Source organism: Tupaia chinensis, unplaced genomic scaffold, assembly GCF_000334495.1.
Source record: "Tupaia chinensis unplaced genomic scaffold, TupChi_1.0 Scaffold148210_1, whole genome shotgun sequence".
Classification (NCBI taxonomy): Eukaryota; Metazoa; Chordata; class Mammalia; order Scandentia; family Tupaiidae; genus Tupaia; species Tupaia belangeri.
In genome coordinates this window covers 925,591-952,759 of record NW_006208060.1, presented here as the reverse complement: position 1 = coordinate 952,759, position 27,169 = coordinate 925,591, and the positions used below count along the sequence as shown (strand labels likewise).

Below are 27,169 nucleotides of genomic sequence, written 5' to 3'. Positions count from 1 at the left end.
AGAGTTGTCTGTATGTCAAAGGGATGAATTAAGTCAAAGTGAGGTTAAATAGATGACAAAGGCCATAAAGTTAGTGAATGAATCCGTCAGAATTTGAATGCAGGCAACCTGCACCTGTATCCCCTACGGTGTTCATCTTATTTTAAAAATGGCTTTATAATCTACTTTCTGTTGCTATGAATTTGCCTATCATGGGCATTTTATATCAATGAAATCCTACAATATGTGGTCGTTTGCATCTAGTTTCCTTTACTCAGTATTAAGTATGCAAAATTCATCTATGTTCTATCATCTCTCAGGGCTTCATTCCTTCTTCATGGCTGAATAATATTCCACTGAATGGATATACCATATTTTATTTATCCATACATCTGTTGTTGGATATTTGGGTTGCTGCCATATGAGAGAGAGGGGAACTGGGAATGGCTGTTTAATAGAAATGGGGGTTCTTTCTGGAGTGATAAAAATGTCTTGGAACCAGATAGTGGAGATGTACAACATTGTGAATATAATTCAATGCCACTGCATACTTTAAATGGTTAAAATGTTGAATTTAGGGGCTGGCAGGTGGCGTGGTGGTTAAGGGCGCTGGATTCCTACATAGCTGACTGCGGTTGGAGTCCCAGACCTGGCGGTTTCCTTTCTTACTCCCCCCCTACTCTGTCCTTCTCTAGTCAAATTTTAAAAATAAATAAATATAATAAAGTTAAATAAAATAATCCTTAAAAATGATGAATTTGATGTTAGGTTATTTTATCTCAATATGAAGAAAGGCTTCACAGTACTTCACACTATAACTTCGTCATTCATTTAGCATGTCCCAAATTGGGGGGCACTTGGGCCCTTCTGTTCTTGGCAGGGGGGGGGGTGGCTACACCACCATCCCGTCTCCATTCTCCTCTTGGCATTTTGGGCACACGCACACGTGCACCCAGCATGAGTTTTAAACTGCTAGGTCTGGGCCTCGAACCGTTGTCGACTACATGGGAGTCCAGTGATGTAACCATTGCGCCATGTGCTGGCTCCCCAACTGCCTTCAAATGTTTCTAGGATCTGACTTCTCTGCCTCTGGGCTTGGAGACTCCACTCTGCCTGTGGGTGCCCCCTAAAGGCCAGGTTACATGACTGCAGCCTCAGTCGCTCCTGGAAGCCTGGCTCATGAGGCCAATGGCTGCCTGCCTCCCAGAGCCTCACGCTCTGCCCCTGTCCTCCCCCAGGATACTGACCTTCAAAGCGTTTGCCCAGCTCTTCATCTTGGGCTGCTCCTGGGTGCTGGGCATTTTCCAGATTGGACCTGTGGCCGCTGTCATGGCTTACCTGTTCACCATCATCAACAGCCTGCAGGGGGCCTTCATCTTCCTCATTCACTGTGTGCTCAATCACCAGGTCAGTGGCCACTGCGCTCCTGTCCCCCTCCCTGTCCTTCACGAAGTCACCTGTCCCAGGACCGTTTCCCTGCAGAGGAGTGGTTCATGTCCTGGCGACGTGTCTTCCTCTCCAGGTACGAGAAGAATACAGGAGATGCCTCACCAGGAAGAGAAAGTCTAGCTTCCAGTCCCAGACATCCGGGGTCTTGTTGTCATCCATACCTTCCACCTCCAAAACGGTGAGAGACAGCACGCCCGGGCAGATTCTCAGCAGACAGAACGCTTCTTAGCCACGCTGGACACTGCCGTGGGTTGTGTGCCGGTGGGAGCAAGCGTGTTCATCTTTTTAGCTCAGTGAATAAAATGTGGGATTTGGGGCCAGCAGGTGGCACAATGGTTACATGCGCCCACGCAGTCAACTGTGGTTCCCACGTAGTCAACTGTGGTTCGAGTCCCAGACCCAGTGGCTTAAAACTCCTGCTGGGGGCTGGCAGATGGTGTGGTGGTTAAGGGTGCTGGATTCCCACATGGCTGACCACAGTTCGAGTCCCAGACCTGGTGGCTTGCTTTCTCGCTTTCTTTCTCTCTCTCTTTCTGTGTCTCACTCTGATCAAATGAAAAATAACAATAATAATAAATAATAAAAAAAGTAATTATTTAAAAAGAAAAGAAAGAAAGAAAGAAAGAAAGAAAGAAAGAAAGACCTCACACTGGATATGTTTGCTTGTATGCCCAAGATCCTGAGAGGAAAATGGAGAAGGGATTGCGGTGTGGCCATCCTTACTGGGGGGTGATTTCTTGCTTTCTCTCTCTCTCTAGAGAGCATAGATTTTTGCCCTATAGCAAAATTCTTTCTCTAAAAAATAAGTGTGAGGTTTCACAGTGGGGGTTCTGCAGCCAAGGTGCCGGGTTTCAATCCTAGATCTGTCTCTTTCATTTATTAAAAAAAAAAAAAAAAAGACAAAATCATGACTCCTGCAGATATACAGCGAGCATATGCGAAGGGTTTTGTTCTACTTATTAAGCAGTGAGGAAGCCAGGAACATATTATAATGGCTCAAAAGAGAATTCAAAGAACAAATATGCAAACACACATAGGCTATCTTATTTCCATATACATATAAATATGAGAAACTTCACTATGTTTTTAAATTTTAAATTTCATTATATAAGTGAAATACCTTTCATTCAAAGGTATTACAGTTACACACATTTTATTTATAAATTATATTTAGTTAGTTAGTAAGGATTTTTGTTTTAAGGCACATACACTTGCCAGAGAGAGACAGAGAGACAGTGAGAGGGAAAGTGAGAAATCATCCCCCCAAGAGGTGATGGCCACAACTGCAGTCCCTTTTCCTCCATTCTCCTCATGGGACTTTGGGCATGAATGCCCATGTCCAATGTGAGTTCTGAGCTGCCAGGTCCAGGACTCAAACCGTGGTTGGCCATGTGGGAGTCTAGTTGCTTTAACCACCATACCACCTGCTGGCCCCATTTAATTTTTTAAAAAACTAATTATTTATTTACTACTACTTAAACATTTTTCTATAAAGCATGTGTGCTCACAAGAGAGAGAGAGGGAAAGTGAGAAAGTAAGTCACCAGGTTCAGAACTTGAACCCCATTCGGCCATGGGGGAGTCCAGTGCCTTGTGCACCACACCATCTGCTGGTCCCCAAATTTTATTATTTTTTTAAAGTTTACTCATCAACAGAGAGAGACCCTAATGAGGCCTTCATGCTATGATCCACTGGGTTCTAGCCAGTCTGGATAATAGGCATACATTGTAGCATGACCAAGAGGGCTCCAGGATGTGAACCCAAGACTTTTTCCATGTGGGTTCAGCTGCGTTATGGTTATACCCCTGCCTGGCCCCTAGTAATGTTAAAAAATTAGTTGTAAGCAACAATAAAGCAAATTTAAATGACTCAGTATACCACCACATGGGGACTCCAATAATACTTTTGGGTTCAAAAGCCAGTGGTTTAATTAAATAGTAAATTATTTTTCTTTGAAGAACAGAAGTCAGAGGATAGATGTTGCTGGTATAAGTTCTACCACTCAGTGGTGTTATAAAGCATCTAGGCTCTCCCTAGACTTTCATTTAACCATCAGTATGTCAGATTTTCATTATAGTGTTTTCATGGTTGCAAGGTGGCTGCCATAGCTCCAGACATCATGACCATGTCCAAGGCAAGAAGAAGAGGGATGGGGCAGAAGCAACAAACTCTGCTTTCATATCTCTCTTTTTAACAAGAAACAAAACATTCCCAGAAATCCCGGAACTAATTTTCTTTCACCCCATTGCCCAGAGCTATATCCTGTGACCCACTTGTAGGTATCAAGAAATCTGAGAAAAATATCTTTGTAGCATCTAGAGTGGGAGCTAGCCATGGTGACAAGGTTAGGAATGGTTTTTGGGTTCGCCAACAGTGCCTGTGACTCTAGGGCCAATCGCTTTTAGCATTTTAATGTCTGTTCTTCTATTCTTTGTTACTATGTTTATCTTTCTGTTTATGACCCATGCTCCTGCAAATATGACCCTTGGAATTGCGTGTGTATTGGTTCTGCTACCGACTTTAAGGAAATACTTTTTTTTCTTCTTCTTACAGAGTTAAGGTCATTTCTTGCTTTCTGATACCCCATGGAGCTACGTCTGAGGATAGAATGTGGCTTCAGGAGCTTCCTGTGAAATCTTTTCATGGCATAATGTGGCCACGCAAGGTCCTGCCAACTCCAGAACTCTCTGAGCAATTCTGAGCATGCAGTGTTTGTTACAAGGCATTGTCTGTGGCAACTGCTAACAGATACACTCACGGATGGGCTACACTCACGGATGGGCTGTTCATCATCTACATTTCATTGCAACAATTTGGAATATAAAAAAAGAAAAGAATGTAAGACTTCATTTACTTTTAGCTTTCAGGAGAATAAGTTCCGTGCTTATTTAATTTTTTTTTTTTTTCTGACAGAAGTCTTGCACAAGGCTTTGTATGTTTCGACAGTGGTATTATATGCTGGTCTAAAATTAGTCACTTGAAGAAATTTTACATTTCAGGGCCAGCAGGTGGTGTAGTGGTTAAGGGGCTGGACTCCCACGTGGTGGACCATGGTTGGAGTCTTAGACCTGGTGGCTTGAAGCTCATACTGGGCGCATATGCGTGCATGCCAAGAATCCCGAGAGGAGAATGGAGAATGGATTGCAGTGTGGCCCTCCTCCCTGGGGGTGGTGGTGGTGGTGGTGATCTCTTGCTTTCTGTCTCTCTGGTGAGTGCATGTGCCCTACAGAAAAATAAACTCTCAAAAAAAAGGGGGGGGGAGATTCTACATTTCTTAATTTCTGTGACCTCCAGAAATTTTCTTTCTAGAAACTTCAAGCTATAATACATTTGTTTTCCTTTACTCCTGTGGTTTCACATGTCTCCACTAGAGGGAGTAAAGACTCAATAAAAACCGCATGATTCTCAAATCCAACCATTGAACAGAAAACAAGAGTGGAAACTTCCGTGTTGAGAATGACGGATACGGTGATATTTTTGACTAGATTGACATGCACCGCCCTCATACCTTGAAAAACCATACTGTATGCTGTAAATGTACAATGATTAAATGCAAATTTAAAAATGAAATGATTTTTTCTTCTCATAATCCATACAATTCATGGTGTCAAAAATTACAGCTCTATTGGGGACCAGCAGTTAGCGTAATGGCTATGTCGCTGGACTCCCACGTAGTCGACCGCGGTTCACGTCCCGGACCCAGTGGCTTAAAACTCACACCGGGCGTGTGTGTGTGCGTGCCCAAGATCCCGAGAGGAGAATGGAGGAGAAGGGATTGCGGTGTGGCCATCCCCCCTGGGTGGGGGGTGATTTCTCGCTTTCTGTCTGTCTCTCTCTCTCTGTCTGTCTGGCAAGCGCACGCGCCCTATAGCGAAAACCTCTCCAAAAAAAAAAAAAAGAAGAAAAAATTACAGCTCTATTCACTCAAGAAACATTACTGACTACTTACAATGCGCTTTTCTTCATGAGAATATTAAATTAGTTTTTTTTAAAAAATCCCAAAATTGGGTAGCGTGAGTTTTAGAACTTATAACCTTTCTTCACATTAAAACATTTTATTTATCCCCAAATCAGAATTTGTAAAATTTTACTCTTCCGGTTTTTTTTAAGGGAAGTAAATATAAAAATATTTTTTAAACTGTCTTCGGTAACAAAAGAAAGACATTGTTCAAAGTATGACTCAACCTTTAAAAAGCAGGAGACAGTGCTGGCCCCTTAGCTTTGTGGTTAAAGGAGATGAATCCCACATGGCTAACTCTAACTATGGTTCAAATCCCAGCCCTGGGAGCTTAAAACACATGTTGTATATGCCCCAAATGTGTGCGTGCCCCCAATCCAACAGGGTGGAGAATGGATGGCGGCATAGCCATCCCCATTGGGGGGCATTTTCTCCCTTTCTCTCTCAAGAGAGAGCAAAATTGCCTTTGGCAAGTAATAAAATAATCTTTTAGTCACACCTCTCTGGGTATAAAGGAAAAAGAGCAGCACAACAATGCCAAATGTCTCACGCCCACAGAGGAGATTGTCCTGGAGGTTACCGAGAACAAGCACTTCATTTTCCCGTGTATCGCATTTTGAACAATTTTCAACTCATGTGCTAACGCGAAGTGAAAATAGAGATTGAGTGTGAGAAATTTCTGAGCAAACAAAACCAACCGACCCCTTAATCTTGGGGCCAGCCGTTGGTGTGGTAAAGGTACTGGACTCCTTTGTAAAAGATTTATTTCATTCAACGTTATCTATTTAATTATTTATTTAAATTTGACCAGAGAGGGACAGAGAGAGAGCGAGAGGGAAAGTAAGAGAGCAAGCCCCCATGTCCGGGACTTGAACTGTGGTCGGCCATGTGGGAGTCCAGCGCCCTTAACTACCACATCACCTGCTAGCCCTCTTTCACTCTGTCCTTCTCTGGTCAAATTTTAAAAAGAAATAAATAAAGTTAAATAAAATAGTTCTTTAAAAAGAGAGAGAGAGAGGCTTTTAATTGTCCGGTGGGGGGGCGCAAAGGGAAGAAACTTAACAAAGTGTGAATTGCTCTGTGGGAAAGAATGTCCTGTAAAGTTTACTTTATAAAAATTAAAATTTAACTTCAAAAGAGGAAGACGTATAGACTTCCTTCCACTGCTGGATGGTCTCCTAGGAAGTTCCAAAGCCCTTCAGTGGTGGAGTGATTCGCCACCATTCCCCATGCTTCTATCCCCTCTTTCTCTTTCCATCTAGAGTGGAGGAGGGTGAGAAGAAGGGAATCAAGGAGAAAAATTAGAGAGGCAAGATATTTATTTAGATGTTTGTTTGGAGAGGTTTTTGCTATAGGGTATGTGCGCTCATCATAAAGACAGAGAGAGAGATAGAGAGACAGAAAGCAAGAAATCACCCCCAGGGGGGATGGCCACGCCACAATCCCTTCTCCTCCATTCTCCTCTCGGGATCTTGGGCACGCACGCACACGTGCCCAGTGTGAGTTTAAGCCACTGGGTCCAGGATTCGAACCGTGGTCGACTACATGGGAGTCCAGCGACATAGCCATTACGCCAACTGCTGGTCCTGAGAGGCTAGATATTTAAGGGACACAGAAATGGAGGATTGTCTGTGGATGAGAACATGGATGATATCTGTCACTGGATTGGCGTTCAGTGAATTCACGCTGGGCAAATTCAGTTTCCAGGCTGTAATGATGAACAGTCATCGTAGAAAATAATTTTCTTAAAAAATTTAAAATTGTTAAAAAAAAATAGTCGCGTGATTAAATATAGCTCAGAGATGTTCGTTACCGTGTTGTCTATAGGGCTAAAACGTTAAAACTGATCCACGCTCGGGTTAAGTGTGATACGACTGGTGTACACCATAGCTGACCATGCAGCCGTCTGCACATAGAGCGCGAAAAGATTTGGCGTGTAAAGGAAAAATCTGAGGCACGATACAATTTTAAATCCTATTTGAGTAAGAAGCAATTCATCCATTAGGAAACACCAAACCAGAAGAGGTTTGGTGGTTCCATGACAAACTGTCAGAGGCAAGTATTTTTAATTTTTTTTTTTTAAGCTTAAGTCCCTAGTCAGATAACTTACACTAGTTGGCTCCTTGTGTTTGGCTGAGGTTAAATATTGTTTTTGTGGTTTGTTTTGTTTTTAGAGGCTCTGCTTTAAGGTGCATGTGCTCACCAGAGAGAGACAGAGACAGTGAGAGAGAATGCAAAAATCACCCCTTGGGGGGAATGGTCATGCTGCAATCCTTCTACTCCATTCTCCTTCAGGAATCTTGGGCACACATGCAAGAGAGAGAGGGGGAAAGTGAGAAGGCAGGCTGCCAGGTCTGGGACTCGAACCATGGTTGGCCATGTGGGAGTCCAACAACCATAACCACCAATGTTACCTGCTGGCTCCCTCTCTTGATCTCAGTTCTTCATGTGCAAAAAATAAGTTCATAACAGTTGTAGGGATGAAATAAATCAGTATATGCAAGGGTCGTAGAACAGTGCATATAGTAAGTTTTCAGTATAGGTTATTTTCTTTTCCATGAGCCAAATGTCCCACAAGGGGAATTTCACTGGTTACTTCATTCCTTCACAAAAAGACAAACTGTAATCAAATGAGGTGAACGTTCACCTCCAGGCTTTGTGGTCTTCGTAATAAAACAAAAGATGGAGCTTGGAACTGGATCACATGGTGCTTTCTCTTTTTATCTCCTCCCAGTTCAAAAGCATCTTGTTTTGCTACAGGGCATGTGCGCTCACCAGAGAGAGAAAGTGAGAGAGCAAGCCTCCAGGCCCGGGGCTCGAACCATGGTTGGCCACGTAGGAATTCAGCACCTTCACCACCACGCCACCTGGTGGCCCCAGAGCTCACTTCTTGACTCACCCACCCAGCAGCACAGGCCCCCAGCAGAGCCGGCCTACTGGCAGCCTCTGGTCTTTGCTGGCGAGCGAACAGTTTTCCTGATAAACTAAAGCAAGTTAATGTCACACTTGGGGTAGAGATTAGCTGTCTTACTATTTTGTGGGGGTTGAGATTAAATATCTGTTTCCTCTGTAATAAATTTGAGGTTAACGATGACATTGGGGAGACGTTGTCCTCTTTCTTTTCTGTGAGGTTTTTGCCTCAGGGCCTGTGCACTCACCACAGAGGGAGAGGTACACAGAGATAGTGAGAGGGGGATGTGAGAACTCACCCCCTAGGAGGAGGGTCACTGCAACCCCTTCTTTCTTCTCCTCCTGGGATCTTGGGCATGCATGCACATGCTCCTAGTATGAGCTTTAAGTCACCAGGTCTGGGACTCCAGCCATGGTCGACTACATGGGAGCCCAGTGATGTACCCATTATGAAATCTGCTGGTCCTGGGAGAGAGAGACTTCTAATAGGCTTCAGCCAGCCCCAGCTCATGGGCATGCACATGCCTGCTTTGTTCAGAGACCTCCTCTGGACATGGACCTGGATCCTCCCCATGTGGGTCAGCCCTGGAGAGTCCTGTGCTGGTGCGGCGTCATTGTCAAGGTCTTAGAAAAGAGTTCTGAAGCCAGGCTGGTTCTTGAAGAAGATACAAAGGAGTGAGAGAGGCAGAGAGAAAGAAGGCAGCCTTCACGTCAGGAGGGAAGAAGAACACTGAATAGGGAAGCTGAAACTTAGCCCTGCAAGACCTGGAATATTCAGTTGTTTATTCTGTCTTCCTGCAACAGTCTTGGACCAGATGTGAGTAGAATAGGAATTAAGCACAAGGACACATCAACGGACCAGAAAGTTGCATTTTATACGAGTTTTATTGGTGGGAATTTGAAAGGATGCAATATGAAAATTGTCACGGCATGCACTCATTTAAAAACCCATGTGACTATCCCTACATTTGACCTCTTTACAATTTAGGGAGTCCTATCATCTCAAAGCCAGCAGTGGGAGGGAATCACGTGTCCATGATGAGAAGACATTTTTGATTAAGTGGAAAAAGTCACAATCTTCCGTCCATAATCCAAAACCCACACATGCAGTCTCTTCAAATGAATTATGTCAACTCTTGCGTGCTATTTTAACATTGATGGTTGTTATCATTTCACACGTTTCATTTTTTTACATTTAATAACTGTGTATCGCGACAGTATACCAAATGAATTTTCCAATCTGGTAACATAGTCATCTCTGCATTTTTTATGTTACATTTAATCACATATAGCTTTACGACATGTAACATTTCCTTTTCTGGCACGATTAACACACTATGCATTTATTAATGCGCTGAAAAATATACCTAAAAACCAGTTACTTCGGAAAAGTATGAGTAATGATTAAAAAAAAAAAAAAAAAAGAGCCAGCTCATGGCCTGGTGGTTAAGGTGGCTGGATCTCACATGGCTGACTACACAGTTCAAAGCCCAGACCTAGTGGCTTGATAGACATGCCAGCATGTGTATGGTGCATGCCCCAAATCCCAAATGGAGGGAGAAATGGAGAAGTGACTGTGATGTGAACACACCTTCCTAGGGGTTGTTTCTTAATTTCACTCTCTTTCTCTCTCTCTTTTTCTCTCTCGTTGAGTGCATGTGCCCTTGAGCAAAATTTAAAAAAGAAATAGAAAAAAAAAGAGAGACCAAACCACTGCACTGACATACCACTCCATTTGATCAGGGGCATTTGCACCAGCACATGTTCAAGATGCCACTAAAAAAATAAAACGACCCCATAAACACATGTAAATCCAAAAAGCCATCAGGCAAAGGAAATAGGAAACTTGTCAGACTTGGCCAAGAGATCCTTTCTGGTGGCAATACAACGTGAGTGAGGGACGGTGGTGTTCTTTCTATGAAGATAAAAGTTAAAACAGATGGGACCAACAGGTGGTGTGGTAGTTAAGGTGCTAGATCCCACATGGCTGACTGTGTAGTTCAAGCCCCAGACCTGGTGGCATGAAAAACATGCCAGGCACATGTGCATGCATGCCCAAAATCCCTAGAGGAGAATGGAGGAGAAGGGACTGCAGTGTAGCCATCCTCCCTGGGGTCCATTCTCTTTGACTCTTGCAATTAATGCCTCACCAAGTGGTTTTTTATTAGGGCCAATCTCCCCACACCTCACACCCCAGCTGCTAGGAGTCTTGGTTGTTCATGGCTTACAGCTTCCTCCCCTTTTCTCACTTTCCCTCTCTCTGTCTCTCTGGCAAGCGCATGTACCCTATAGTAAAAAACTGAAAAAAAAAAAAGTCAAAATAGGTGAATGAGTCTGGGCATTTCACAGGGGAGAGAGAATGGTGGCATTTGTCCAACCCATGTCTGAGTATTGTCCATAAACAAGTCAGTTCACCTTCATCCAAGAAACAGAGACCAAGACTGGAGGTGGCTGGGCCAATGTGACATCTTTTCTATGAAAAAGTGTTGATGGCTTCTCCGGCTCTTCCTCGTTGTGGGGAAGTAATGAGAAGAAGAAACAGAAAAGAAATGAACATCTTGGAAGTAAACAAAAACCTCTAGCTTGCTTAGCGAGGACAAACCAGGACTTCTGTAAGCTCTGATATGCAGTAAAGGTGTTTTAAATAACTAATTCTACAATGGGTTCCCCATTCTCCCAGTAAAGTACCATCTATAGTAGTTCTTTTATCTTTTTTGGGGGGAGAGGTTTTTGCTATAGGGTGTCTGCACTCGCCAGAAAGACAGAGAGACAGAAAGTGAGAAATTACCCCCCAGGGAGGATGGCCACGCCACAACCCCTTCTCCTCCATTCTCCTCTCTGTGTCTTGGGCATGCACGCACATGCGCCCTGCGTGAGTTTAAGCCACTGGGTCCAGGACTCATACCGCAGTCAAGTACATGGAGGTCCAGCAACACAGCCATTATGCCAACTGCTGGTTCTGATAGTTCTTTTAATTAAAAAAATCGTTATGTCTCCATAGCACACAATATAGTTTTTCAAAAACATGAATTACGTTATCATAAAAGTAGGGATATTACTATATGTTGTACACCTTTTCCAGTGGAGAACTTTACATTCTTTTTTTCTTTTCCTGAGAGTTTTTTGCTAGAGGGTGCATGCACTCGCCAGAAAGACAGAGACACAGAAGGCGAGAAATCACCCCTCAGGGAGGATGGCCATGCCACAATCCCTTCTCCTCCATTCTCCTCTTGGGATCTTGGGCACGCATGCACACGCGCCCAACATGAGTTTATGCCACAGGGTTTGGAACTTGAACCATAATCTCTTCTCCATTCTTCTCTCAGGATTTTAGGTGTGTACGCGCACACTCCTGGCATGAGTTTTGAGCCCTAAGGTCTGGGACTCAAACCACAGTCTAGGACCATGTGGGAGTCCAGTGCCTTAACCACCACACTACCTGCTGACCCAGCATTTGAGTCCTTAACTCAGCAGTCTGCTTCTCAATTAAGGCCCATCGTGGCTGCCTTATCACCCTCCACCCACCCCTGATTGCTCTGTCTCACTCTCTATTTTTCCTGTAGCACTGATCAGTTTCTAATGTACCATGTAATGTAGGGTTTGTTGTCTGCCCCTCTCATTCCCTGCCAGACCGTTAGCCCCATGAGGGTGAGGGCTTCCCCCGTGTGTCTACTTTCTGCACTTAAGCAGTGTCAGGCATATGATGGCTAATACGTATTTGTTACATAAATGTTGTTAATGAAATTTAAAATTTGTTAAATGTCTTTTGGATGTTTTAGAGACAGAGAAAGAAAGGGGGGAAAAAGAAGGGAGAAGAGAGAAAATGGAGAAAATACAACAGACTCAGAAAGCAAGGGAAAGAGTAAGAAAGAGAAGAGAGTGAAAGGGAAGGAAGAAGAAAGGAGAACAGGAAACAGAATAAGAAAAGAGAAAAGTAAAAGAAGGAAGGGAGGATTAAGGAGCAGAGAAGGCAGGGCAGGAGGAAGAGAAAGAAGCAGAGAGAAGGAGAGAAAGGAGGAGAGAGAGAAAAGGAAGGGCTCTCCTAGTTTTGATCTCAAAACCCAGAAACTTCAGTTTATAACGCAGAAACCTCATGTAATTTCTCTTTTCCTTCAGATCAGGGAACTAAAAGGCTCCTGGTAGCAGGAGCTGTTGGATAAGGCACTCAAAAGGAACCAGTCTTACCATTTTGGTCTGGGTCGTAGAACGAGACATCTCAGTGATTTCTGTTTCTGCCCCTTTCCGTGTTCTTCTGAACCATCTCTTATATTCCATTCGTACCTGGAAGTTCAAGGAATATTGAGCTTATGTTACACTCAGAGCTTGGTTCATTAGAAAAGACCCTACAATGGAAGACAAAGATAAAGACACCACACTTTACTCTCTGCTTCTTTTCACTAGTTTTCTGTATAATCTTGACCATGTTCATCTATTTATAAACAAGAAAACCATTTCCTTTTCTCTCTCTCTCTCTCTCTCTCTCTCTATCTATCTATCTATCTGTTTGTTGTGCTTTTCAAGCTACCAGGTCCAGGTCTTGAACTATGGTCAGCTAAATAAAAATTCAGCACCCTAACCATCACTCCACCTGCTGGCCCTGGTCATGCTGATCTTGATTCATTTATGTAGGGTCAAATTTATCAGTTGTAGAAAAGGTGTATACTAAACATTGGACACCATAAATGTTAGACTTGATGGTGTTGACGATGATGGTGATGTTGTTGGTGGTGATGGTGTTGATGGTGATGGTGGTGTTGATGGTGATGGTGGTGTTGTTGGTGTTGGTGGTGATGATGATAGTGGTAGTGGTAGTGATGAAACTGGTGGTGGTAGTGGTAATGATAGTGGTGGTATTGTTGATGATGGTGGTGATGGTGGAGGTGGTCGTGATGATGGTGGTGGTGATGGTGGTGGTGATGATGGTGGTGGTGATGATGGTGATGGTAATGAAGCTGATGATGGTAACAGTAGTGGTGAAGATGATGAAGGTGGTAATAATTAACTATGGTGATTACAGTCATGATAATGGTGACAATTAAGGTGGGGATGTGATGATGGTGGTGGTGGTAGTGATTATGATGATAAACATCACCATTTATTGAACTCTACCTATGCTCAAAACCTTTGAAATATCTCATTCAATTCTTACATAAATTAACGAGGGAGGTATTTCTCATACCCCAATTAAAGGTGAAGAAATTGAGGCTCTCAGAGGTAAATTGATTTGTCCAAGATCACAGAGCTAGCACTCAAAACCTTATCATTTTTACTCCAGATCCCAACCATTACACTAAACCATCCCTGCAATGCCATGAATTGAATTTCTTAAACTTCTTTAATATGTTAAAAGTGACATTTAAGAATTTAATGTTCCGTGTCATTTCACCAAAACACTTAAGCTGTGTTTTAGTTCTTCTGTGAGTGAGGAGCACTAGGTGCTAGAAAAGCACTAAAATATGGAAATCAATGTCTTGTTAAGATGATCTTCTGGCTACTGGCGTCTTAACCACTAGTAATTCTCAAGAGGAAAGGAAAAAGACAGGAAAACTGTTACTGGTTTTCTACAGAGAGTAAAATGATAATAAAACTCATCCTGATAACTCAGGTGTCCAAGAATAGTGCTCGGAAATGTATATATACTGCTTCATTTAAACCCTCAACCATGCAAGTGGGCGTTGCCACATTTGCAGCTGAGACAACTGAGGTACAGAAAGGGTCGGTAGCCTGCCCAGGATCACACAGCAACCTACTCTAGTGGAAGAAATGGGATTAGAGTTGAAGTTTCTCTGAGCTTGTGATAGATTGGGCCAAATATTCCCACATTACTCTCTACAGGGCACCTCAATACAGAAAGATTATCCATCTCCTCCCTGGTGAACTCAGCTATGTCCATGTGACTTGCTTTGACTGATGAGATGAGAGCAGAATTGATACACATCTCTGCTAATCAGAAGTCTTAAGAGAGTTAAACTGTGCTTTGTCATGGCTCCTTCCACTTCACCATAGACCATCAATATTCTAAATCAAGAGACACACCTTTGGCCCACATCCCAGAACAAAGGAAATGTGAATTAAATCATAACCATATAGTATGAGCAAGAAATAGTTATTGATATAAATCACTGAGAATGGGATTGAGAAGTGAGGGTTATTTGTTACTGCAGCATAATCTACTTTATCCTGACTGATACATACCCTTAAGGGATATGTTAGAATGGTGAATAGACAAAATCCAAAGCACATAGCATACCCAAGCAGCACTGAAGACCTCTCCCTCAAATAAAGACAACCTTCAAATACAAATATAACATCACATTGTACCCCACAAATATGTACAATTATGTAGCAATTAAAAGTAAAATTACATTAAAAAAAAGAAGTTCAGAAAGTGTAAACAACCACCCATTAGACGTTGGGGCAAAAATAATGAGCTTTACCTGCCGATTAAGGAGACAGTGTACCACAAAGAGGAGAACTCCCTGCAGGACATTGATGATGGTGAATAAATAGGCAATGACTGATCCGACCGTCTTCCCAACTTCTTCAACCACAAAAAATCCGAGGCTCCAAGAGCATCCCAGGATAAATAGCTGAGCAATGGCTTTAAATGTCATGACTCTGGGGGAAATAATGAAAGTATAAAAATGATTATTGTTTATCAAGAACTTACTACTTTTTTCAGAAACTTAGTAAGCATTAGTGCTAACCAAATGCTTTGTATGCAGTGCCTTATTTGTTTAATTTTACTTTTTAAAACTTTTTTAAAAGAATTATTTAATTTAATTTATTTATTAGTAGTAGTGTTATAATTTGTTATAGGATATGTGTGCTCACCAGAGAGACAGAGGGAAAGTGAGAAAGCAAGCCACCAAGTTTGGGACTTGAACTGCAGCCAGCCATATGGGAGTCCAGTGCTTTAACCACCAAGCCAGCTGCTGGCCTCCACATGATCTTATTTAAACCTCCCGACAACTTCATGCAGTTGAGTGACTTATGCAGAGTCACACAACTTGAGGATGAGGTAGAACTTGTTTTTATCCACTGCCACTGAGAATAAGGCTATATCTCTCTCTTGGAAATTGTTTATCTGCAAAGTCTTCTACCTGGACTTATAAGAAGAGTTGTGGGAAATGTCATCTAGAAAGTTACACTGAAAAAATTGGCTGGTGATGATTCCACAGGACCAGGAATATGTATATAAAATTTTTGTATGTTTTCTTTTTTCCTTTCCCAGGCAGAGTAGTCCTGAAGGACAAATATGTGGGCACCATTGTTTTTGGTGCCTTCTTACCTTGTGTCCTGAATGGTAGAAACTTCTTTATTGAGGGAGGAAAGTTTGCTTCTCAAAATCCACAGAGTTTGGATGTAGAACGTCAAGTTTATCTGTGGAAACAGCATGAAAGAATATGGAAGATTTACTGCTGAGTGAAGCAAACCAGGCTATGAAAGAGAGACATTGTATGTCTCTACTTAATATATACTGACTGTCTGTACTCTATGATGGAAACTCAAAGATTATAGGATATAGAGGTATGGAAAATGGTTACAGAGACTGGATACAGAGTGGAAAGAGGGTGGGGGAATGGAGAGAGTGTGAGGAAAGATATTAAAGAGAAAAATAGAGAGGCAAGACATTTATGGGGCACAGAAATGGATTATCATTTGTTGATGATAACGTGTATAGTATCTTCAACAGGACGGGTGTGGGAGTATTCACTTTACAAGCAAAGTGATATATAGTGATTTAATGTATAATAGAAATGAAAATAAAATAAAAAAAGAAAATGACATAGGATTTTATTGTGAGGCCATTATTACATCCCAACTTGAGGTAGACATAGGAATCTCTTTCCAAAAATGTACAGGCTTCAAAAAACAGTGTGAACATATGCACTACTTTATTATAGAACATATGCACTTCTTTATACAGGGTACAGTATATACCCTACAGCAACAGGAAGTTGACTAGGGTGACTATATAATTAATCATTCGAATCAGGACTCTTTGGAAGTGGAAGAGTGCCAGGAATAGCTCTACCAGGACTTTGTATCAAATAGCAGTCTCATTGCTCTTTCTGGCTGAGTAATATTCCATGGTGTACATATGCCACATTGTTCCAATCCAATCATCAATTACTGGGCACTGGCAGAAGATTTTTTAAAAATAATTATTTATTTTATTTATTATTATTATTATTTTTAAATTTTTTGCTATAGGGTACATGTATTCACCAGAGAGAGTCAGAGTGAGAGAGAAAAAGTGAGAAGGCAAGCCGCCAAGTCTGGGACTCAAACTGTGGTTGGCCATGTGGGAGTCCACTGCCTTAACCATCATGCCACCCACTGGACCCCTCAGGGAAGATGTAATGCTAAGCAAAGTAAGCCAAACTATGAAAGAGAAACACTGTATGTCCCTGCTCAGCATATACCGAATATCTGTACTCTATGGCAGAAACAGAAAACTCTAAAGGTATGATGGTAGAGAGGATAAATGTAGATACTAGAGACTAAAGGGGAGAAGGGTGGATGGTGGAGGGTAGGTGGAAGGGACTCAGGAGAAATACTTAATAAACATAAGAAGGTAAAGTTATTTGATGAAAATGATGTATGCGGTAATATCCTTGATTTGAAAAACAGCATTGGGTGCTACAGATAGGTGTAACAATTAAATGTGAATAAGAGGTTATAAAAAAAATCTCATGGGGCCAGCAGATGGCATGGTGGTTAAGGCACTGGGCTTCCACATGGCCAACTACAGTTCAAGTCCTGGACCCAGGAGCTTGAAAATCACACTGTGTGTGCATGTGCGTGTGTGCTACATCAAACCCCCAAGAGGAGAACGGAGAAGGGATTGCAGCATGGCTATCCCCCCCAGGGGGTGATTTCTCACTTTCCCTCTCACTGTCTCTCTCAGCAATTGCACCTGTCTTATGGCAAAAACAAACAAACAAAAACTCTACCAGGACAACGGGTATAATTAGGAGGTTCCCAGCAAACAAGAAAACCTTGCCACTCTGAGTGGAATAGACATTCACTAAATAATGCATAAATGAATTCTGAACTTTGAAAAGAATTTCCTACAGAGAGCCATATTCTACCAAAACAACCAGTGAGCTAAGGGGACTCCAGGAACAGATAAGGGAAGACGAGAGGGTTGACCCCACTGGGCTGTCTTTCCTTATCTTCACCACTTCTCCACTTTAACAGATAAGAAACAGATTCTCCATGCTCGGCCAACCCAGGATGGACATGCCCATAAATAACTATCACCTACCAAGATAATGACAGCCACCGGCCCCATGAAACTCCAGATGAATCCTTTATCAAGCTTGAGCCAGCAGCTGTAGAGAGAATGATAAGCATTAGCTGTGTATTCCTCAGGAAAGGGCAGAGAGCTCAAACAGTAGCAAGATAGAGGTAGTGCCATGAACTGGGTAGTTTGTAAACTGGTTGCTAGAGTCAGATGTGTGTCCTCATCTGACACAGCCTGTCTCCACAGAAAGCAAGCATGCATGGATGCTACAGCACACAGGAGGAATATCTCTGATGCACCATAGGCCATGGATGACTGTTACTATGGTGACACCTAACTTATTTTAGAATTTTTTATTTTAATTTTATTGATTATGTATTATTATTATTTGATTGGCTATAGGGCACATGCACTCATCAGAGAGAGAGAGAGGGAGAGAGAAGAGGTGAGAAAGCAAGCTGCCAGGTCTGGGACTTGAACTGCATGCAGTTGGCCATGTGGGAGTCTAGCCCCTTAACCACCACGCTGCTTGCTGGCCCTGATTCTTTACATTTTAGAGATAAATCTCCACCCACTTAACCTATTCTCTCTCTCTCTATATATATATATATATATATATATTTTTTTTTTCTCTAGAGGGTGTGTGTGCTTGCCAGAGAGACAGAGAGAGAAAGTGAGAAATCACCCTCTGGGGAAATGGCTATGCTGCAATTTCTTCTTCTGTATTCTCTTTCTGGAATTTTGGGCACGCATGCTCACACGCCTGGCATGACTTTCAAGCCTCCAGGTTGTTGTTCTTTAGGGTTTTCTGCCTCCTTCATATAAATCTTAGATTCATTTTGTCAACAACCGCAAATGATTTTATGAGCTTCTGGTCAGGAATGTGTTGACTCTGTAGATCAAGCGTGGGAAGAACTGACATCGTGACAGTATTGAATCTTCTTATTCCTGAACATGGAAGAGGTCTTCATCTATTGGGATCTTCTTTGATTTCTTTCATTAGTGTTTCTTTAGTTTTTCTTATACAGAACGTGTAGAACAGATTAAACTAGACAATGTGGGTAAAGTTTTTGGCTACAGTTTCCAGCAAAGAGTTAGGACTCAATAAACGTAGTTATGATGATAATGCAAGCTATAACGAGAAGGAAAATACAAATAATAATTTAACTACTGCCATAAAAACGACCAACACAAATGAAGTATATTTCATGTACTCTGTTGCCACATGCATTATATTCTGTCATGGCTTGTGTTGGCAAAGACAGCATAACTTTTCTGAAAGGGGATCTGGCAGTTCGATTCTGGTCAAAGCAACTCTCCCCCACATTCAGCAGGCAGAAAAGCTCCCAACTTGAGTTCTATTCCAAGGGTTGGAAACTATGGCCTATGGGTCAACTCCAGTGCCCCTCTTGCTTTTGTAAATAAAGTTTTATTGAAACAAAGCCATATTCATTCATTTATCTTGGATTTTCGGAAAAGACATGACACATGTTTGCATAGAAAAAAATATATCATGACTTTTGTGATAACCCAATCTATTGCTAGTGCTGCTTTTGTATTATTGGGTTGTCAGAAAAGTCATGATGTGTCTTTTCTACACTTTTCCATGCAAAAATGCATCACGACTTTTTCAACCACCCAACGGAATAGCAGCATTTAGTAGTTGCCATAGATTGTGTGGTCCATGAAACCAAAAATGGCTACTGTCTGACCCTTTATAGAAAGTGCGCCAACCCCTGGTCTCCACACCACTCTATCCTAAGAATCATTCTGGCAAGACACAGGTTCGAGCAGGATACAGGGTATGTCTTTGACTTCAAAACAGACAGCATTAATATGTGATATTTTAGCAGTTTCTTAATATGGAGATGAAGGTGAGTTTTTCCTGTCTCTGAATTTCCTAAAGTTATATTAGAAATTTTGTAAGTACATTCTGTTAGGCTGGAGGCCTGGGCAGCTTGGATGAAGGGTCGCATGCCATGCCACAGTTGGCAGATGCAACCCGGATCTGTCATCAGACCTGTGCTGCACTTGGATTTAACTTGGATGTAGCACGTGGTGCTCTACTCTGCACATGGCATTAGACCCTACGTGGCACAGTAGTCTGCTCTCCCCCTAAACCATTACCATACATGGACTGTTTCTACCTCTAAGACACTCCCCCTCCCTATACCCTTATAAAAATCATTAAACCCCTCTCTAGGGCATGACTTCTCTGGCCCTCTCTCTTTCTCTCTGTTGGGCCAGCAAACCTCACCTGGGAGCATTCCCAATAAATGCTCTACATTTCTGTTTTCTCACATGGTCGGCCCATTCCTTACACATTCATGTGGTGAGAAAGGTTCTGGCTTTCACCAGACTGCTCAGAGACTCAACCCTAAAGATGCTAAGTACTATTGTTCAAGGGATTTCCAAAAAGGAAACAGAATTCAGGTTTCCAGAAAGACTAGTTTGTGGCATAACTTATCATTGAAAATGAGTTACGAATGGGGCTGGCAGGTGATGTGGTAGTTAAGGGTGCTGGACTCCCACATGGCCGATTTCAGTTCGAGTCCTGGACCTGGCAGCTTGCTCTCTCTCTCTCTTTCTCTTTCTGTCCCTCACTCTGTCCCTCTCTGGTCAAATTAAATTAAACAAACAAACAAACAAACAAACAAAGTGAAATAAAAAAGAATTTTTAAAAAAAGAGAAAAGAAAAAGAAAATGGGTTTGAATTCCCATCACGTATGGGCTGTAGACACCACTTCCACCATGGACGTGTACATGATACTTACTGAGTACTGGTTCCATAATGTCTGTGTCCAACAATTGCAGACACAGCAACAATCACAGCGGGGATCCCGTAGCCCAGAGGGTACACAAACTTCTTCTTGAATCTGCTTGCACTGGAGTAGTTGGCCACCTTGAGGTTTCTGACGGTCAGAAAGAGGTAAAGCCCTTCGAGGAACATCCAGGTGAAGGAGGCCAGGTACAGGTAATGCAACACACCTGCGATGACGGAGCACAGCACCTGGAGGGGGAGGAGAGTTGGGGTCTGCCGCAGAGGCCTATGCACTTGGCTATAGTGTTGCTACTTCCTGTCCCTGGGAGCTGGCCTGCCTGCAATTTTTTTTACCTCTTTTTTTTTTTTTTTTTTTTTTGGAGAAGTGTTCACTTCACTTTAGGGTGCATGCACTTGGCAGAAAGACAGAGAGAGACAGGGAGACAGAAAGCGAGAAATCACCCCCCGGGAGGATGGCCATGCCGCAATCCCTTCTCCTCCATTCTCCTCTCGGGATCTTGGGCATGCACACATTCGCACCCGGCATGAGTTTAAGCCACCAGGTTTGGGACTCAAACCGTAGTCGACTACTTTGGATCCCGGCAGCGTAGCCATTATGCCAACTGCTGGTCCCTGCAATTTTTTTAGAGGGAAATTTTTGCTATAGGGCACATGTACTCACCAGAAAGACAGAGAGACAGAGAGACAGAAAGTGAGAAATTGTCCCCCATTGGGGATGGTCATGCCACAATCCCTTCGCCTCCATCCTCGTCTCAGGATTTTGGGCACACATGCACATGCGCCCAGTGTGAAGCTCAAGTCACCGGGTCTGGGACTCAGACCGTGGTCGGCCATGTAGGAGTCCAATGACAAAACCACTACACCATCTGCTGGTCCCTGGGATTTTTTTTTTAAGTTTTGCCATAGGATGCCTGTGCTCACCAGAGGCAGATAGAGGGAATGGGAGAAATCACCTTCTGGGGGGAATGGCCATGCCACAATCCCTTCTCCTCTATTCACCTCTTGGAATCTTGGAAACAATGTTCAAGTCATTGGGTCCAGTATTTGAACCACACAGCCAGCCCCGTGGGATTCAGCTGGCTCAACTGCCACACCACCTGCCAGCCCCAGGCTCACAATTTTAATTCAGACACCTGCCACATTTTCTCAAAGGGAAATACATTTACTGGAGACTTTTGCTGGTCATTTCCGTCTGTTTACCTTATGTGTGGAGCCGGACAAAAATGTCAAGGAATAAATGCATAATATCCAGGAGGTGGTGGAGAAAGAGCTGCTTGGTTAGAGTTATTTTAGAGAGACACATGCCCTATGATGTCTCCCGGAGCTCCTCAGTGGAATTAAGCCCCAGTTGCCCATAGTGTACAAGATATTCTTCAAGGCTTGCTTGCTTTCTTTTAAAAAGGAAAAAACTTAGAAGACTATGACCCCACAGCCAGAAAGTTATGAAGGCATTATTTCGACCTCATAGCAGGATAGTGCTATGGTTAAGAGTAAGTACTGTCTTGGGCCAGCAGGTGGCGTAGTGGTTAAGGTGATGGACTTCCACATGTCAACTGTGGTTTGAGTCTCGTGGCTTCAAAATCATGCTGAATGCACATGTGTATGTGCCCAAAATCCCAAGAGGAGAAGGGATGGTGGTGTGGCCATCATCCCGGGGGATGGTGGTGATTTCTCACTTTCTCTCTCTCTCTCTCTCTCTCTGTCTCTCTCTGCCATGAGCTCTATGGCAAAAAGCAAAAAGCAAAAACAAAAAACGACTCTAAAAAAAGGTAAAAAATAAATAATAAAAGAGTAAATATAGTCTTAAGATTGATAGTTGGCCTGAAATTCATTTTTCTTCTTCTTCCTTCTTTTTCCTTCTTTCTTTTTCTTTCTTCTTTCTTTCTTCCTCCTTCTTCTCCTTCTTTTTTACTAGCTAAGTAGTCTTAATTCCAATTCTTCCCAGATATGATACTGATGCCAGTGGTGAAGGTAAAAGCTAGTGCTATTCTCTGAGCGATGAGTCCATGCCCTTACTCACATAACTATCATACTACGTCTCTATTAGAGCCTTACAACTAGATCCCTGGTTTAGAGAGGAAGTTTAAAAAGGGGAAGTTAAAAGAGATCATTATACAACATAGTGACTGTAGTTAAAAACAGATGCTATTAAAAAAAACAAAAGATGCTATTGTGTTCTTAAACATGGAAGAATGTGGGGCCAGCAGGTGGCATGGTGGTTAAGGCATTGGACTCCCACATGGTTGGCCATGGTTCAAGTCTTGGACCTGGCATGATTTATAAAAGCCCCTACAGCTCTGCCATGCTTTTTTCATCTCCCAGAGCTTAAAATAGAAAGGATCTAGGCTAGCAGGTGATGTGGAGGCTAAGGTGACTGGGTCTCACATGGCCAACTCCACAGTTCTAGTCCTGGACCCAGCAGCTAGAAAATCATACTAGGTGCATGTACATGTGTGCCCAAAAATCTTGAGAAAGGATTGTGGTGTGGCCATCTCCCTTGGGGGTGTGCTTTCTCACTTTCCCTCTCTCTGTCCACTGGTGAGGGCATATGTCCTATAGCAAAAATTAAATAAATAAATAAATAAATAAATAAAGGAAAGACTGTCACCTATACACTTGGAAGCTGTGTATAGGTGACAACAGAACCTTTTCAGCCTGAGGACGGGATACAGACATTCTGAAAAATTGTTTGTTCACCTACTACTGGTGCATATGGGGAAAAAAATGAACGGTTGTGCTCATTTCTGACATTCTGGAGTTGATTTGCGATCGCATCTGTATTAGGCTCTTGGTTACTTGGCTAAGTGGCAAATGGTCCCTTGGAGAGTGTGAATGGTATTCAATGTCACACAGGGAGAGGGCCCAAGTGGGACTCTTGCTATTACCTATTACACCATTGCTGCAGAGTAATGCCTTCTTGTCTGCCTTCCTTGGGAGAAAACAGCCAGATTTGATGGTGCTAGGTAACTATTTTGGTGCCATGCCTACCTGAGGCTCAGTTCTGTTGATGCCCGTGAGGAAGAGGAGGTGGGCCAGGAAGAGGCAGACCGAGAGCTGCAGATGCAGGGAGGTGCTGGTGTTCTGGATGGGCCGGCACAGGAGGAAGGTGAGGGCTGCCAGGAGGAGGCATAGCAGAGACAGGCTCAACCCCACGTAGGTGATGGCGGTCAGCACAGGGTCCTCCTGAAAGCCACCAAAGGAGGAAACCATGAATACCTTCCAACTCCACAGCTGGGCTCCTGATGGAGAGTCATATGGGCATCTTAGTTCAGTCCTTGAAACGAGTGACTTAATCTCCCTGAGACTTGGTGCCCTCCATCAAAGTGGGGGTGACAGTAGCCTTTAACACATGGACCATTGAGAAGTCAACATTAGACCAACACTGCCCATCAGAAACTGGACGCATGAGCCTCACGTTAATTCAAAATGTTCTCGTAGCTATGTTAAAAGTCATAAAAAAAAAAAAACGGGTGACATTAATTTAAGAGAATATTTTGTCTAACCCAATAGGTTGGCAATATCAGTATGGGAGGGAGGTGGGTGGGTGGGACTCAAGGGAGAAATTCTTAACAGGCCTAAGAATATAAATCCCCCCTTTGAAAAGGATGCCTATGGTAATATCCTTGATTCGATTGTCACATACTGTGGGCATACTTTGAAAAACCATTTTGTGTGCTTTAGAGTTATACAATAATTAAATGTGGGTAAATTCATTTTACAAGTTAAGTGATGTATAGGGATCGAATGTATACAATAAATTAAAAAATACAATGATTTTTTTACAAATTAAAAAAGAAATCATATAATGAAAAAATTTAAAAATATTAATGTGATGTTTAATCAATGTAGATAGAACCAGCAGGTTCTCTCTCGCTCTTCTCCAATGCGCACATGAGTCCTACACCAAATTTAAAAAACTAACAGTAATAATAAAATAAAATTAGTAATTCTTAAACCACCACAACAAAATGATTAATGAGGTACTCTACACACTCTTGTGTTTTTTATTGTAAGCCCTTGAAATCAATGTCTATTCTACCTTACAAGACGTCTCCATTTAGAGGCGGTATTTCCAATGGGGAAAGTAGAATACGGTCCTACCAAACATATTGGTACACGTCACAGAAAAATATTTGAAGCTGCCTCCATTTTTACATTGAAACCCATGAAAAGGAAATGAAATGAGAAATTCAGTTCTTTGGCACGAGACACACCTTAAGTGGCCAGGTGCCACACAGAGCTTGTAACCCTACTGGATAGTACAGCATGCAGAAGTAATCTCCATGGAGATTGGGATCTTTTTTCATCTGTCTTATTCCCTGTTAGATCGACAAGGCCCAGAACAGTGCCTGACATATGGTAGGCGACTGATACGTAGTGGTTGGATGAAGGAAACGAGGCCAAGCATAGACAGGGACAATTGGTTGTTAGATAGTAAATGTCCAGTAAAGAGAAGCAGAGAAAGTTCATTCCATTTCTTTCATTGTGAATTGTCCTAGACATGGCCGGGACCTGGGCAGGTCAGAGGCTACGTTGTGTAACTGGCAGTTCATGCTTTTTTTCTGGTCTGATCAGGGGAGGTTATCTGGAACTCTCTCTTGTAGAGTGTCCCATAACTTTTGATCCCAGATTCCTCTGGACCCTCTTTGCAACGTCTGAGGGCTTTCTTGTTAGCTTGCACTCTGCCTATGCCCATGGCAGTGTCAGATAACTGACACCCCCTTGAGGGACCTCTCAATGAATGTCTAAAGGAAGTTGGTGTATAAATACCCCAGCTCCCTCGCCGTCCAGTCAGAATGACTCTGAGGCAGGTGTTCTACACTGACTCCCAGAATCCTCCATTGCCCACAGGGCCAACAGGCTTGACAGTGCTCTCTGCACTGGTTTGGACCCTTTTCCATTTCACCGGCGTGTCCTGGAATCACTTCTCAAGTAAGCTACTACCTGAACTTTATCTCCGAGTCTTTCCTAAGCTGTGCAGAAGGTGATGCAGTCATGGTCATGGGAGGGGACCATGGATCTCGGTACCTTGGGGCTGAGAGCTATGAGCACCGCGAAGCTGGACAGGTGGAAGCACTTGCATCTGGTGTAGGAATCGTTGCTGTCCACGTGAAAACAGCCGTCGGTCGACCAGCCGTTCCTCTCGGCCGATCCTTCCCAGTAGACACATAAATGTTTTCTTCTTGCACCACCGGGCTGGGAAGAGAATAGGGTGAACGTGGGTCTCTTTTGGGTTTTGTTATTTCAAGTTTATGTGCTAATCACCACGCACTGTGTTGGAAAGGGGACTGGGAAAGTGCTGGCTGTTCTTAGTTTCACATCAGCACATCTGCTGTGCTGGCTGTTCTTCGAGTAGTCTGCCCTTCCCACCGCTCAAGGATTGACCCTTAGGAACTGCTTCACCCAGGCTGTCTGCTGTTGGTAGAACCAACAAGAGACATTACGAGAGATGATTGGGTGGGAGAGGAGACGAGTCAGGACTTTCTTCCTGACACCCTTTTCTTCTGCAGGTTGTCTCCTCCTTCCCTCAAACTCCCACTGGGATCAATAATCCTGGCTTGCCTCTGGGTGTCTTGACATTTTTGTAGTTGTTTTTGTTCAGTGTTATTGAGGTGTGATGGACAGATAAAATTGTACATATTTGGGACCAGCAGATGGCCTGACGGTTACATCACTCGACTCCCATGTAATCGACTGGCAATTCGAGTCCTGGACCCAACAGCTTAAAACTCACACTGGGTACGTGTGTGTGCATGCCCAAAAATCCCAAGAGGAGAATGGAGGAGAAGGGATTGTGGCATGGCCCTCCTCCCTGCGGGGTGGTTTCTCGTTTTCTGTCTGTCTCTCTCTGTGTTTCTGGCAAGTGCATGTGCCCTATAGCAAACATCTCTCTTTAAACAAATGATACATATTTAAAGTGTATGATATAATGTTAACATATAGGTCCATGTATGTATGACTACCACAATCAAGTTAGTTGTAATTAATGTAGCCATCACTCAGGTAATTGACATTCGCCTGTGTGCGTGCATGTACACACATGTGTGTGTGTGTGAGATAAGGATAGTTGTGGTCTATACTCACAGAAAGTCTCAAGCATATAGGGTGGGCCCCATGACCTAGTGGTTAAGGGAGCCAGATCCCACATGGCTGACTTCATGGTTTGAGTCCTGATCCTGGGAACTTGAAAAACACACTGGGCACTTGTGCGTGCACGCCCGCCCCAAATCCTGACAGGATGAAGAAATAGAGAAGAACTTGCAGCATGACCACACCCCATTAGGAGGTGCTTTCTCCTTCTCTCCCCCTTCTCCTGGGTCTCTGGTGAGCACATACTCTGGCAGTACAAAAAGGAAACTTACAAGTATACGTTATTGTTATTAACTATATTACCATAGTGTACATTAGGTCTCCAGAACTCTTGGTAACTGCCATTCCGCTCCCGCTGCTGCGAGCTTGGAGTTTTTAGATTCCACATATGAGTGGACCCACGCTGTATGTTTTTCCCTGTGTCTGCCTTATCTCACTTGACAAAATATTCCTCTGGGTTCGTATGTTTGCCAAAAGACATAGGATTTACTTTCATGCATAATAACTTTTAATATTATAATTATATATACATAATATATATACTATGCAGTTCTCAGCAGATGACTATACATGATATATAGTTGTTAAATAATATATATTTATCATAATACATACTTATTATATAATACACATTAATGTACATGTTTATATATGATTTATGACATACATGTTTATGAAATATATATTAAATATATTACAAATATAATATTTGAGATATATGATATATATATTATATAATTATATTTAT

The 27,169-nt window shown here is 42.7% G+C and overlaps 2 protein-coding genes across 5 annotated transcripts in view; one reads left to right on the top strand and one right to left on the bottom strand.

Moving 5' to 3' along the window:
- The window catches only part of ADGRE1 (adhesion G protein-coupled receptor E1), a 48,876-nt gene extending 44,395 nt beyond the window's left edge, over nt 1-4,481 (top strand). Inside the window, exons 21-23 of the mRNA XM_006170232.3 lie at nt 1,218-1,386; nt 1,502-1,606; nt 3,982-4,481. Coding sequence (XP_006170294.1) covers nt 1,218-1,386; nt 1,502-1,606; nt 3,982-3,987 — 280 coding nt within the window. The 3' untranslated portion in view covers nt 3,988-4,481. The remainder of the gene's footprint in view (nt 1-1,217; nt 1,387-1,501; nt 1,607-3,981) is intronic.
- A 4,558-nt stretch (nt 4,482-9,039) lies between these two features.
- LOC102484085 (putative adhesion G protein-coupled receptor E4P) overlaps nt 9,040-27,169 on the bottom strand; it is a 36,864-nt gene continuing 18,734 nt past the window's right edge. Inside the window, exons 10-17 of one of the 4 annotated variants that reach the window (XM_027768988.1) lie at nt 25,360-25,527; nt 23,320-23,514; nt 20,324-20,559; nt 17,571-17,637; nt 15,588-15,679; nt 14,734-14,914; nt 12,482-12,577; nt 9,040-10,769 (exon numbers count right to left, since the gene is read on the bottom strand). In XM_027768988.1, the coding sequence (XP_027624789.1) occupies nt 10,542-10,769; nt 12,482-12,577; nt 14,734-14,914; nt 15,588-15,679; nt 17,571-17,637; nt 20,324-20,559; nt 23,320-23,514; nt 25,360-25,527 (1,263 nt within the window). In that variant the 3' untranslated portion in view covers nt 9,040-10,541. Of the gene's footprint in view, nt 10,805-12,481; nt 12,578-14,733; nt 14,915-15,587; nt 15,680-17,570; nt 17,638-20,323; nt 20,560-23,319; nt 23,515-25,359; nt 25,528-27,169 lie in introns of all 4 variants that reach the window. The other 3 variants (XM_027768989.1, XM_027768990.1, XM_027768991.1) reach the window with 3 other exon arrangements.